This window comes from Lepisma saccharinum, chromosome 4 (genome assembly GCF_977018435.1).
Source record: "Lepisma saccharinum chromosome 4, izLepSacc3.1, whole genome shotgun sequence".
Taxonomy (NCBI): domain Eukaryota; kingdom Metazoa; phylum Arthropoda; class Insecta; order Zygentoma; family Lepismatidae; genus Lepisma; species Lepisma saccharinum.
Genome location: NC_139232.1, coordinates 64396784 through 64411586, shown reverse-complemented (window position 1 = coordinate 64411586; position 14803 = coordinate 64396784). Strand labels below are relative to the sequence as shown.

Here is a 14803-nt window from a genome sequence, read left to right as displayed (position 1 = left end):
TGGCAACGTCGGCAGACTGAGCAAGAAATGGAGGACCCATTACGATTCATGGCTCGGATGAATTAGACCAATGAGCGACTGATGATCTGGGTGGATGGGAACGGCAGTGTTGGCATCTAAGATGCATTCACGCTGAAAGCTAGGAGTGGTCTTGTGCGTGGTGTGCATCGCTCGCTTTTGACATGAAATCATAGTACTTTTTAAAAACTTTCCGGGAAATTGTCACTCTGCTTTTTTAGCACTACAAGTATCTTCCGGTACACTAAAAGTATTTTTTTTACATCATTCATAGGAATGGAAGCATTAAATGATGATGTACTGTTGCTCCCATCAAGCACGTATCTAGATATATGTTTTGTGAGAGTCCTTACATACCAAGTGATTCACATATGATTATGACAGTAATAGTTATGATAATAAATTTTATTGTAATATTGGGCATATTAGGATATATTTTTCGTGTTGTTCTTATCATTACTAATACTAATATTATTATTATTACACTAAAAGCAAAATACATGATATGTGTGTGTGTGTGTGTGTGTAGTATGTATGTATGTGTGTGTGTATATATATATATATATAATATAATATGTACACACACACACATACATACATTTCTAGTTTATTTCCAGTAAAGATCATGACAGTTTTACATAAAGAAAGTTATTCTACTAAGGAAATAATGTAAAAAATAGATATGATGTCCCTTATTATCATTATGCATTAATTTCGTACATACTGTCATTTGAAAACTGAACTATCCAGATTGAACCTTATCTTCATGTCAGTTCGGCGGAGATAAATAAACTTCATATTCTACAACATTCAAGTATTTTCCTTATTTCATTTTAATTTCTTATCAATTGTTTCGGAAAGGTCAGGAGCCCCTCCTTGACCCTCCTTCCCCTTCTAAATACGTAACCTTAGAACAACACAGTTGTAGTTTTTGACACGAGACTTCTGTTCCAGCTTTGGCTACATCCGGTTAGGCTGTGCTCCCATTAGTTTATGAAGGAGTATGCGATTTGATAGACAGTGCACGTCACAGCGTGGATTGAAAAGCCAGCCAGAGGGGTATTTCCTTGAAATTTTCCCGCACTCCCAACAGTAAGCCAGCTACCATCAAAGTAAATTTACCTTTTACCCAAATATTTAGTTAGCTACAAAAAGAAAAAATCATATTTCGGCATTATGAGGTTATTATAATTCAAGTTGAGCGCCGGCAACAAAGCGGCCGTGATGTTGCATAGCTTTTTCGCTCGTCCGCCTGGTGATATTTACATAGCGTTCTGCTAAAAGTAGCTTGTGCTTCTTTAGTCCAAAGCTCTTATGAATAAACAGCAGATCAACAGATGTCGCTGACGGCCCTTGATCAATTGCATGCCGAATAAACCAACAGTTGAACTTGAAAACAGACTAGCAACTTGGTATCATTATTAAGGGAAATTATAATCTCTGAACAAACCATAGTTGAGTTTCGAGGGAGAAATTGTAAGCTGAGAATGCATTATAGCATGTAGTAAAAGATCGTATTGTTTTTAAAGTTCCATTCTTCAAACTGCACACGAAACGAATATCGGGAAGCATCCGTACTTGATGCAGTCCAAGTGATTGATTCCGGTGGTCGACTTTCAATCTCGCTACCGAAGTTCCTGGGTCGGAATTCATCTATTTCATTGAATCATCGCTCACCCTCATCATTCCGATAAGCGAAAAGTGGCAGAAAAGGAACACAAAATAATAAAAATGAAACAAAATACAACAGTCAAGTGATTATGCGATTAGTTCTCAGCGCTGCTTCATACGAGATTGGTAGAGCATTGCAGTAGTCTGCCAGTCAGGAAAGTCAAGAAAAAGTCAAGCCATCACAGTAACTGATTGATTTAATTTATTTTACTTAACTTTTTTCTGTCCCTTTGTCCAATCGTGAAGATGAGGATGAATGGTGGTAAGATAAGATGCATGCAGGGACAATCACAAATATATAGGGACGACAACACGAGCCCCACATAAGATTACACTGGCTGTGAGTCAGTCGCCAGAGCCTCGTTGTCTGCCAAATACAGTCCAGGATGCGTTAATAGATAAGCAAGTCTAATTCTCTTGTTATCGGGATTTTTCATTAAATTAATATTTATTTTCTTAATTGCTAATTTCCAACTTTACCTAAGTAGGGGTCGAATAAGTAAAGGGTAAGAAAAACGAAAAAAGGTCAATGAAAAAGTAATGAGTTTTGGATTTGTTATTTTGGTAGACGCTCTGGTAGTAGTCATAATTTCCCTCGTTTTTTTCTTCTTCCTATTCAGCCGAAACTCATCTTGCCGCAACGCTAGCCACTGTTTCATGTTCTCAACGCCACAACGCAGACGCGAAGTTGCATCGCATCCAGTGCTCTCATTAAATTCTGGTCAGACAGTTGTTGCCAGTCGAATTGCCTGCACCTCCTGTTCAGCGGCAAGTATAAAGGGGAGCCGAGTCGCATAGCGCCGTGCGCCTGAATAAACGCATCGCCTCGGCCGCTGAAGAACTCGATAAAATGTCGCCTACTTGAACGGAAACAGTAATGTGGCGAGAAACTCGCTCCTGTATAAATGCGAAACCAATCCCTCGCTGACGTCACCGGTAACCTTGTTGAACTTCTCTTGTATTCATTTAGAGCACTCCGGCCGAGAGAGAGGAAAGGTGTTGCTAGGCAACTGCAGCTTTGGATGTTTGCGTCAGATATCATCTCCGGCGAGTGTAGAAAACTGCGCGAGCTTCATTTCTCAGTGTGCGACCAACAGAAGGATATCTCCTGGCGAGGTCTGACGAGCTTTCCGTACAGGACGAATGATCCCAGCGTCTCCGAGTGATCAGTATGTGTTTTCATGGCTTGTTTCCTCGCATGTTTGTGTCATTGTGATAAATTATAGTGAATCTTGTTCACGAATTGAACGTGTGCATTAGATATGTATGACTGGGTTTACTTTGATGGCTAACGCCATTAAACTACTAGTTATAGTAAGTAATATAGTGTCGCACATACTTAGAAAGTTCCCCTTCCTTGATTTAAAATCCATAGCTTTTTTGTGGAAGTTATTTAGGCTTGAAATTTAATCAATGAGCACTTGCTAACCCTTTAGTATTGTGGGTCAGAAAAGATAGATGTGGCACAGGTGGAATTTCGCATCCGCCCTGTGTGGTACCCACTGACTAGTCTGCCCACATATTGGCGCGATTGTAACTTGTAAAGTGGTGCCCTGGTGTCCACAAATCGAACTAAGCCTGAATAACATGAGACAGTAACATTTGCTTTCTTAGAATACGTACAGTGTTAGGAATGCCCGAAATGAATGTATGAACTAGCAAGATCTCGGCACACTATGGAACGTTGTTCATTAGAGGTCTTGATTCACACTTCGGTTTAGGCCCCACTGTGGTACGCTTACATTCGTGACTCTCTCTCTCCAAAATCTAACCTTTGAAAATGTTCCCGCTGGTGGGAATCGAACCACCGATATGTGCCCGTTGGTGGGAATGGAATCACAGAAGTGTGCTCTCTAGTGGGATGGGAATCGACCCGCCAAAATGTGCCCGCTGGTGGGTATCGACCCGCCGATATGTGCCCGCTGGTGGATATCGACCCGCCGATATGTGCCCGCTGGTGGGTATCGACCGGCCGATATGTGCCCGCTGGTTGGTATCGACCCGCCGATATGTGCCCGCTCGTTGGTATCGACCCGCCGATATGTGCCCGCTGGTTGGTATCGACCCGCCGATATGTGCCCGCTGGTTGGTATCGACCCGCCGATATGTGCCCGCTGGTTGGTATCGACCCGCCGATATGTGCCCGCTGGTTGGAATCGACCCGCCGATATGTGCCCGCTGGTTGGAATCGACCCGCCGATATGTGCCCGCTTGTGGGTATCGACCCGCCGATATGTGCCCGCTGGTTGGAATCGAACCACCAAAATGTGCCTACAGGTGGGAATATAACCGGACATGGCCAGGTTCCTTGGTGGGGTGGTATGGCGTGCTATGAAGCCAGACGTTCTGGGTTCGAATCTTGTGCAAGGCATGAACGCTTCGCTTCATCACATTCGTCGTCGCTATTAACCTAGAGAGGTTAAAAAAAGGGACAACAAAAACTCTGTTCTGGAAGACTGCGGATTCTGCGTTGCATCATGACTCACTTCCTTGGGATTTTCTCGTTCAAGCGTCTTTTGTCACACCTCGCTGAAAGAACTCGTAAACTTGCATAACGCGCAATTCAAGCAGGCAAGCTGAGGTTGAAGGAATCCTCCAAACCTAGTGCAATTGAAATAGAGTTAGTATCATTGTGTTGGGGAGGCCACTGCATGCTGCGGTTTGTGAAATGTTTCTCTCCCACTCGAACATTAAACATTGGTGACTCATAGTGGCAGAAGAGAAGAAAAAGTCGATGTGGATTTAGTGGTGCCAGGCGGTGTAGGCAGAAGAAACGTGCAGCAGGATTTATACACGTGAGTATTCGCCCTCTTTTGTTCTTAGAGGATTGTTTATCCTCAACATCCTGGATGGATGTGACTGGGAACCTTGCAATACTAAACAGCAAAGGCGTTTACTGTGACAGTTATTCCTTATGTCCGTGCAAACATCTGCCTAGCATTTGCTGTACATGAGGGCGCTGTGAGCAATGAGCATCGCTCTCTGAGAATAATCTGTTATATAATCACTGCCTTTTTAACGTCCTTGTGAACTGTCTGTAAATTGTACTTACTAGGCTTGCATTGTGACGTCTGCACACTACATGATGCCATTAAAACTCTTAGCGGAAGAGTAGTGTTGGAATTTCTAGCACAGTGCCATAACGAGGAAATTGTTTATGTAACGTTTAAGAAGGAGAGACTGTTATTTTGTCACTGATTATGTTGGGATATTTTCTGCTTTTTTTCGCCCATTTTTCATGTTTTAAAGACTTTCTTTTTTTTTCTCTAATGCACAATACTGAATTATCTGAACTTAAAATACAACCTGCGAGTGCTACGCCGGTGATCCGGGTTAGATTCGTGGGGTGGGTGATCTGGGGTAGTTTTTCCCGACACTGTCCCTGCATAAAGCGGCTCTGGGGTTCACCCAGCTTGTTTTAGATTCTTCATAATTTCTCTTACAAGTGATCCTCATTATTGTTTCTGCATATGTGTCAATGCTGTTTCAAAGATAACTTACCTACGGAGATAGAGAGTATGTGGCGAGAGTAACCATGCAAAAAGAAAAGAGCAGGAAGCCTGAGAGAAGCAGGGCTCGCTCTTTCTAGACTGCTATACCTTGTCTCGGTTATCTCTGGAGCAAAGCCGCGCATAGCGCCAGAGAAGGGGAGGAAGTCGAGTGGGCAGAGCGAAGCAGAACACGCTGCTGGAAGGCTGGTAACTGCAGTCGCTTTCCTCCCCTTCACGCAATACCGTCCTTCTAACGTGTTCATTGGTGGAGCCATCTCGCGTCACTAATTGCGCAGAAAATTGTTTTCCTTCCCCTGCTGCAGAGATAGGTGGGACAGGTTATACACTGTGTAAGTTGCAAAATATGACATTGGAAACTTACAAGTTTAAAACTGGGCCTTCAACTGAAAAAGCCTAGCAACAAATGGTACAAAAAATAAATCTATTATTTTCCAAAAGAAAAAAAAACTAGTGAAGAAACTGATATTTTCCAACTCTACCCAAGAGCCTTGGGTAAGTGAATTACGCAAGAGCTTACGCCCAGCGATTACTTCTCACTTGTGAATGTGATTCACATTGTTCTGCGAACCTTGCCAATGGATATCGTCTCCGCCCTCTGGTTAGACGTGTCTTTTCGGCGTTCCTTGATGCAACAGTTACTGGGCGACGATTTAAGGGCACGAGGAACAGTTTCCATGTCCAGCCAGACGCGAGGGAACATCTCCTTCCCCATCAACCTTTCCCCGCGGCAAACTGGAGAAAGAGAGGTCTGTGCGCTGGATGGGTAGGAGGGAATATCAAACTTCCGATAGTGTAGAAAAACGCATAAACGAAAAGAGGGCAGGTTAAAGATTTTGTTTACGTTGGGAAAGGTCGAAACTTCATTTCGTTGGCCTTAACTTGAAGTTAGAAGTTGATTCTCCATAAGGCGTACCTGCCACGCCAAGGTTCCCGGGTTCGAATCCCGCTCGGGCTTGGTTGTTTGTGAATGTCCATTCATCAATTTCTTCACTCATCCCCATCTTCGCAAAGTAGCCAAGAGGCACAAAACGCGAAGTAAAATAAAACTAAATCAATCAATCAATCAAATCCATAAGGCGTACATGGGATTCTGTAAATACTTATTCATCTTTTTTTTTACAGATCGTATTAGCTTAATAATTAAGTTTAAAAACTGCCTCAACTGGCAATATGGGGAGAAATTCATACTCTCATGTACTGCTTTTTGTAGTAGCAGTGCCTATCCGACGATATCGAAATTAATGCATATCTGATGCGAGAGACTCTCTCTTCGTCTTAACCTATTTCCTATTACAGATATGTAGGCAATGAAGCATACAAACCACCTAAAGATACCCTACGTGCCTTTAAAAGAGTTGTCTTCAATATGCAATCAACAAGCGAGCCGCTGACGTCATCTCGACCCAGCACCAATCGCTCTCTTGCTCGCATTAAACGCTGTAGATAGGCTCGCTAGTCAGCTGGAGATGTTCCTGACTAGCACGTTAAAACACCACTGAATGGCGTGGAAAATAATGAAGAAATTTGTTTTGCCAAATTAATTAGGAACCCCTAGTATAACTAGCGCTTAAACAATTTCGATCTGTCGCTTTTCTTCGAGCTGCCACAAGGACGAGGCTTTCCCAGTCGTGTTGGTAGGTCTTATCTAGCTTCTTAGTCATGGTGTTCAGGTTCTGTTCCGAAGAAAACACTTTGTGAGGGATCAGTAGCGTACGCAGGATTTCGTCAAGGGGGGGGTTATTTCTAAAACTTTCTCCAAATTCACATTACCTTTGATGTATTATACTTTAATTAAATAATAATAATCACAATTAATTAATAATACTTATAATTAATTAATTAGCTGAATTACTACTAATAATACTACTAATACCACTACTACTATTATGTAGTAGAGATCTACATAAATATACCATTTATGAAAACAATAGAAAGAAATTACTTTCTAATCATTAAATTTTTATCAAATCCTGGGTGCATTTTTTTTTTTTTTTTTTTGTCTGGTCAACGAGGTGAGACATTTTAAGGGTGAAAAAATCCATAAAACAAGAAAATATATTAAAATAAATTGAAATAATGAAAGTATGGAACTCATCCAAGGAGCTGCGGTGGTCTGGTCGGTAGAGCGTCTGACAATCACGCGGGAGATCCGGATTAGATTCCCGAAATTGGTTGAAATTTTTCCGGCTTCTTCCCCGCATAAATGTCCCCGATAATTCACATCTGGATTGTCTCGCTGTTCTTACCAACAAAACATTTTACAATAGTTAAGCTTCTTGTCATTTGAATAATTGTCTAGTCAACAAGGTGAGACATTTTAAAGAGAGACATTCAAACGTGCTGCGGTAAATAATACAATGGGAAAGCAGACTGGTGACTGTATTCTTCTCCGCCTAGCCTTTGTCTATACATTAGCCTCTAACAACGAACCAAGAACTTTCTTTAGTTAATTCTCATTGTTCACACAAAAAAAATACATGTTCGTTGAACACTGGCGTACGTAGAGGCATGGCCGATGGTTAGAGGCACATACTTTTGGTATATAAAAAAGCAAAATTTCAGTATAAAAACAGAGTCAATTTCGGGTTCAAAAGCTGTAAATAAAATGAAATTTCGCTGTTATAGCGGTGAAAAAGCGGTATATAAAATTACATTTTGGTTTTAAAAATGTGAAAATAATCCCAAATTTGATTTAAAAACTGCACTATTACACAAAATAAACACATCCCTTCTAATAGCACATTAAATCATTACCAGAATATTAAGTTTATTCCTGTATGGAGGAGTCCATTTTTGTTTTTCAAATATTTACAGCAAAATTAATCAATTTTCCGTTAATTGCATAACACACAGGATACTTCAGACTTCAGAAAGTGTCGCGTAGGTATATAAACGGTAAATTTCGTGTTTAAGAGTCTATTTCGCATTTTGTAGTTCATTTCGCATCATTTCGTGACAAAACAGGGTAGGAAAATGCACCTCACACCTTTCAGAAACCTTAAAAATTAACATTGCAATGTGTTATTTCAAATTTCGTTTTCTTTTTGTCAAAAACGAAATATGCATGCCTCTACCGATGATGCTACAGCCCCTACCAAAATTTTGAGAAAATCAGAATTTTAAAATAAAAATCCGTTAAGAACTTTAAAAAATCAAAATGTGTAAATACGAAACCTCTTATAAAGTGAGTCCCGATTACCATTTTTGTCTTTGAATACAATTTTAATAGACTGAAAAGCTCCAAAAATACGAAATATTTTATTATGCATCCTGCCCTCCAAAACAAAGCCATGTGTTATCCACATTTACTATTCCGGCCCCTCCCCCCCCAAAAAAAACTGCGTACGCCAGAGTATTGAACATTGTTGCAACTGAAATACAAAACATTTTATTTCTCTTTTAAATCATAGTTACCCTCATATTTCATTTTCAAGAACTTGTGCTTATTTTCAAGGCATCACTCTGAAAGACGCGTGTGCTTGGAATGCTGTGCTTTTCTCCATGCTACATGGAAATAATAATTCAAATTATTATTATTATTATTATTATTATTATTAGTGGTAGTAGTAGTAGTAGTAGTAGTAGTAGTAGATGTAGTAATAGTAATAGTATTGTCCCAGATCTCTGACTGTGGTAAATTGACCATTTAAATTATTTTTTCACAGCATTTTTCATAATATTTCACAAGCTCAAGGGGGGGGTTTAAACCCCGTAACCCCCCCCTTGCGTACGCCACTGTGAGGGATGCTTTGGATATAACACACTCACGTGCGTGCGGCCTTCGACAGACTGGAGCTGGGGCTGCATTGCGATAAGGGGCCCTTTTCATGAAGATCCCAGTGGGTGGCATGAAATTTTTTTTCTTCCCCGTCACATCCGAGTGTGTGCGCTATTTTAAATACATAATGGCGGCACATGGAACGAGGAATGGAATCTCAGATACTATTCCTCCCCCTGCTGTGTATGCTTAACAGCGATAATGCAGTTGACCTTCTTAAGGCGAGGTCGAGGTTGGACAGCAGCTGACGTAAGACTTTCTCACAGAGAAGCTTTCATATGCATGCGTGATAGGCTCGTTGCCAGCCAGGGTAGAGTTACTTTGATTTCAGTGTGTTTCGTTGGGAGAACAACTAAGTTTTATTTTCATTGAGACAGCGGAAAGTTATAAACTTCGATAGTCATGGTCGATCTCCTGTACATCGTAACATATAAAATTAAGTGATCTACCCTTCTTGACATCTAAACTACTAAGCCATCACTTCCTCTTTACGTCTATAATTGCTACGCAATCGCCCTCTCGGCATTTACAATTGCTACGCGATCGCCCCCTCGACATTTACAATTGCTACGCGATCGCCTCCCTCGGCATCTACAATTGCTACACGATCGCCTCCCTCGGCATCTACAATTGCTACACGATCGCCTCCCTCGGCATGTACAATTGCTACGCGATCTCCCCCCTCGACATCTACAATTGCTACGCGATCTCCCCCCTCGACATCTACAATTGCTACGCGATCTCCCCCCTCGACATCTACAATTGCTACGCGATCTCCCACCTCGACATCTACAATTGCTACGCGATCTCCCCCCTCGACTTCTACAATTGCTACGCGATCGCCACCCTCGGCATCTACAATTGCTACGCGATCCCCCTCGGCATCTACAATTGCTATGCGATCGCCCCCTCTCGACATCTGTAATTAGGTGATCACCTCGTCTTGTCATGAAAAATGAAGCCAATGTCATGTATGGAAACTTTACAACAAAAAATTTCACGTATCGTGCTTACTGTTTTCCTTTAGTTTAATGCTTTCGTCTCTACTTCAGTGGAATGTCCCAAGGCTTGGGGGAGGGGGGGAGTACATTGGTAGCATATGTAAAAAAAACAAACGTGAAAGATAATGTTCTGCACGTGAAAGGAAGAAAAGCAATGTTCATTCCTGGATCAGACGAACGCGGAGCTTCGTGCAATTGTCTCGTCACTGGCCGCGAGGTGCATAAAAATGATGTAAAATTCCTTTGTGGCCGTTCTTTTATTCTGATTGCGCCATACTGTTCATTCAGAACGCATTTGTAATCAAGGGTCCCGGGTTTGATGCCCGGTGGAGGCACAGTTGTTCGGATCCCACTTTAATCTGTATGTTCAGTCCTGATTAGCCTATCTGTGCATAAAGTGCACTTAAAACAAACTTCAAAGTCTTAAGAAGTTCATCTAGAAAAACAAGTCCATGGGGACAGTGTGGTATTAGAAGGGGCTTACTGCATTCCTCCCCTGGTTACTAAATTTTTGTCACTTGGGGGAGGAGAAACTAAAAATTAAAATGTATGTACTTGTAATATCCCAACGCCTCAAGAAAAGTAAGCGGAACAACCTCCCACTGGAAATGTTTCAAATTCCACGCCGACTAGGAATACAACCAACTCTGCCGAATGAATGAATCGGGTTTTTCTACCAAATTCTGCTTCCATAGGTGACATCTGATCTTTGACGCTTTCGTAGGCCACATGTGGAATGTTGTTGTGCGTTTTTATTTCATTGCAACTGACGTCATCGGCAGCGTTAGCGTCAGTGAGGTAGGCGCAGGTAACTGCATCAGGTTGCCATGGAAACCAAGCGACGCAGTTGGATCTCCGTCTTGGTGACACGAGAATGTGCAGGGCGGAAATAAGTTTGTCTGGAGACGGAGGAGGAAATGTATTGTTTAACGTCGCAGTTTGAGAGATGTTCTAAAAAATATTCAACCTGTAGCCTACATTTAAACCTTCTTTTTTGACTCATTTTGAAGGTAATACATAAGAACCGATGAATTTTAGCAGCGATTTTTTAGTACCACATTACTTTAAGCAGGCTTTCGGGTGATACTCGTTACAATTAAAGAAGGCTTAGACTTTCGAGTTAAAGTAAACTTAGTGCTGAAGAAGTATCTATTCTCTGTCCGCTTTAAGATCGAAGGCAGTGTAAACAAATACAAGTGGCTTGTAAGAAATCCTATTGGTTGTTCTAAGGACAGTTGTGCAGAAGTCTTGCGCGTATGAATATAGTGCATGTAATAAAGCAATGCCACTCAACGTAGCTGCTATATTGAAGTTGTGGGACATTATGTGGCATTATATTATGAACTGTGCCAATATGTTCCATGGGCACAATAAAACTGGAACTAACACGTATAAAAGGAATTATTTCTCTGAATTCAAGTGGATTTTGTTTACATTCACTTCATCCTTGCGGTGGATAGAGAATAAGTTACTTTGTCTTAGAACGTGTTGCATGTATGGACTTCAAGCGTGTTTCTTTAAATTTTAATTGCTAATTTTAATCATCACCATTTTTCATTATCAATAACTTCATATGTTTAAATATGAAGACAAGACAAATCAAAAACTTGAAATAATTACGCGATGCACGATATTTGCTTGTATCAAATGTATCTTTGAAGGTTAGATTTTTGTTTATATATTTTTTTTACTATTGAAACGCACAGATAAATAAATGAGTAACTGAGTTACAGTTACTCTGTTTAAAAAGTAATTAGTTACAGTAACCGCTTATCGAAATCTGGAACTGCGTTACACGTTCAAAATACTGACTTTAAACAATATTAGAACGTATCATAGTTGAAAAACAGCATTTTAAAAAACTTTCTCTGGTTGTAAAGATTCATGGACGGAAAAAGCAATGCTCTTTCGGGCGGAAGTAGAAATTTCCTGAGATATTCCGTAATAGCACTTACATTAGTAAACGTGCTGTAAAATGATTATACCAGTGTGCAATTAGCTGACTTATTAAGAAAAGCCTTCTGGACATGCTAGAAGGCAACAACCTGACTCAGCTGTTCTATGGTCTCATCATACAAGGAATTACACTTACAACATGCTTGTAAACGCTCTCGGTGAATGAGCGATCGTATTGATCCTATTATGAAATGCTTGAAAAAATCATTTGCTATCTTGAGTTTTCGAAGCATTCAATCTACAATTCGTTTACGAGTTCCCTGTATGCTAAAATGAACAAAATAAATGGTATCTATTAATAAAACACTGTGTCATAAGGAAAGTGATGCATTCTTCCTGCATAAGAATGTCATCAAATGAGATCATGAGCAACTTTTATTAGAGTTTAATCTTTGAAAATGGTCACCTCAGCAGAGGTGGGTGATCATCCAACCAGTTAGGAGGTGACGCGTGGTCAGCACGACGAACCCCAGTCGTTGTGGCCGGTTGATTGATTTGCTTCGCATTTCTGCCATTTTTCCCCCTCCCTCCAGATTTTCATGACCGAGTTACACTCCCCAAATTCCTCACGATAGTGGGTGGCCACCGGTCCCATGCACAGGAAAAGTTGTTACGCTTTCCCCAGGAGACTCGAACCAGTGCGCGTCCCGTAGCCCGAGCCTAACCATGTCATAATCAAAAGAATATTAATGAATACATGTTAATCCCAATGATAAGGGTGAACAGTGGGTTGATTGAAAAGAGTACATGTTTTAGCCACCCATGCCATAACGTGGATTCAAACCCATGACCCTTGAAGGTGAGCACATAGCATCATTCTTGACTAGCCCCAATTTCGCAGTCACACTATGAAATCGACCTGCATTTTGAACGCTTAAGTCATGGGAAACAAGCCGCTGCAACAACAGGTACTTATATGAATATAAGAATTATGAACCTGTTGGCCTTGAACATAATTGGATGTTTTTTTATCTGTGAATCTCAGTGCAGGATAATTTGTTCTACACCACACAGAAAACAGATGCTGTTTGATTATGGTGAACAATCCATGCAAATTTGATTTTTATTTCATTTATCGTTCGATCAAAACTTGTTAATGTCTGCGTTGAAAAAAAAACTTGTTTCTTTGCAGCCATTGGTTGTTCACTGAAGCTTGTAAAGATCAGCATCAAGGTTTTTTGTTATTAGTGCTAGAAAGAAAATTGGCAATTAATTCATGCAATATATCTGAGTGGGTAAAAAGGTTTTTTTTCGCTAATTCACTTAGCACTTTCTTAAATATATATTTCCTGCAGAGATGGCTGAAATCATGTGCAGAAGACTGATACTTGCATTTTTTAAAGTGCAGAATGAAACCTTAGCTTTCTAAAGCAATTCTCGTTTTATGCTGGAGTTATTTTTAATACATACATTTTTTTCTTGTAATGAAATCTGAAGTTGTCTGATATGTTTTAAGCACAATTAAACACAAGCTTGTGCATGAGAAATGTCATTTTTAGATAGTGTTTCATTTCACTTCTGGTGTGGATTCCGCGAGAGAATGGTTTGTTTGGAGTACATGTTCTGGGGACCGGATCACCGTTGAAGAAAATAACAATGTTTTTTATTCTTGTATTTTTCTTCTTCCAAACTGTTAAAATTTAGTGGAGCAAATTGTGTAATTCTTAGGTCTTTATAAGTAATCAAAAATTCATTGTGTATCATGAAGTTGTTATGTTTTCGTATGTATATTTAGAACATGAGTAAAATGTACTAATTCTGTTAATTCCTGTTCTTCCAGATGAACCCCGTTTGCGTTCTGGGTCATGGGATGGAAGCCAGCTGTACGAAGGCCTCAACAACTCGTCTAATAAAGACCATGGTTTCCTGTCACGCCGTCTGGATGTCCACCGGCAGGTGAGCTCCGAAGACAGTTGGGGCTCAGCAGAATCGGATCTCTCGTCAGGAGATGAGAGCGAGAAGAGTGGAGGCTCCAGCTCCAAGTGAGTATAGTATAAACATCATCCATACTATAACTTGCTAAATTTTAATAAAAATAATTTTGCATAAATTGTACTGTGGTATTGTTCATCGAGATATCTGGACATTTCAGTTAATCAACATTAGTCTTTATCAAAATCAAATTATAGCTAAAACTGTACTATGATCCCATAGTTAAGGTGATGAGGATAAAATTTTAGTGTAGGCACTGTATTTCTCTTGCAACTGAAATATCACTGATTATGGTACAGCAGGACAGCTTCAGTATTAATTATTCCTGAAAAAGGTCCATTAACTGAAATGTTTTACATATGAACTGCCACAGAATGGGCACATAAGACTATTTTTTAACATATAGATTATGTGGCAACATGAACAGTTGGAAATAGAAATTAGAGACATCTATGGTGACTGAAGGATTTAAACAGTACCATAACTATTTTTGTAGTATATTAATGTCTGGAAGCTGGATATCAATAGCCACCCCATAGGAATTTTAGAAGGGTGAAGTGTGGCAGACACAAAAAATTCTGTATTTGCAGTCAATATTTATATATATATATATTAAAACTGTGGGAGCTGTTTTTACTGATGGATTCATGGCCCATCCTGCTCTTCCCCCTTTTTTGTTCTTACTGCTAGGTATAGACAGACTGGTGGATCACCAAAGCATAATGCACGCAATGTGCAAAAAATTGTGTTCTACTTCTAGGAGAAATAAAAAGGAATTTAAAAGCATGTAAGAGTTCATCTGTGTGTGGTTTAATTTACACTCCTTTGTGTCTGTCAAAGCTGATGCAAGTACTGAAATACACAATCAGGAGTGATGTGTAAATAGATTCTGATAAGCTTTGTTTATCTGCATGCTTGACAGCTTGAAGTAGATG

At 40.2% G+C, this 14803-nt stretch overlaps 1 protein-coding gene across 3 annotated transcripts in view; it reads left to right on the top strand.

The window, feature by feature from the left end:
- The window catches only part of LOC145986527 (rho guanine nucleotide exchange factor 10), a 267835-nt gene that overhangs the window by 219595 nt on the left and 33437 nt on the right, over positions 1-14803 (top strand). For all 3 annotated transcript variants that reach the window (XM_083120642.1, XM_083120644.1, XM_083120643.1), the window contains one exon: positions 13717-13918. In XM_083120642.1, coding sequence (XP_082976768.1) covers positions 13717-13918 — 202 coding nt within the window. The remainder of the gene's footprint in view (positions 1-13716; positions 13919-14803) is intronic.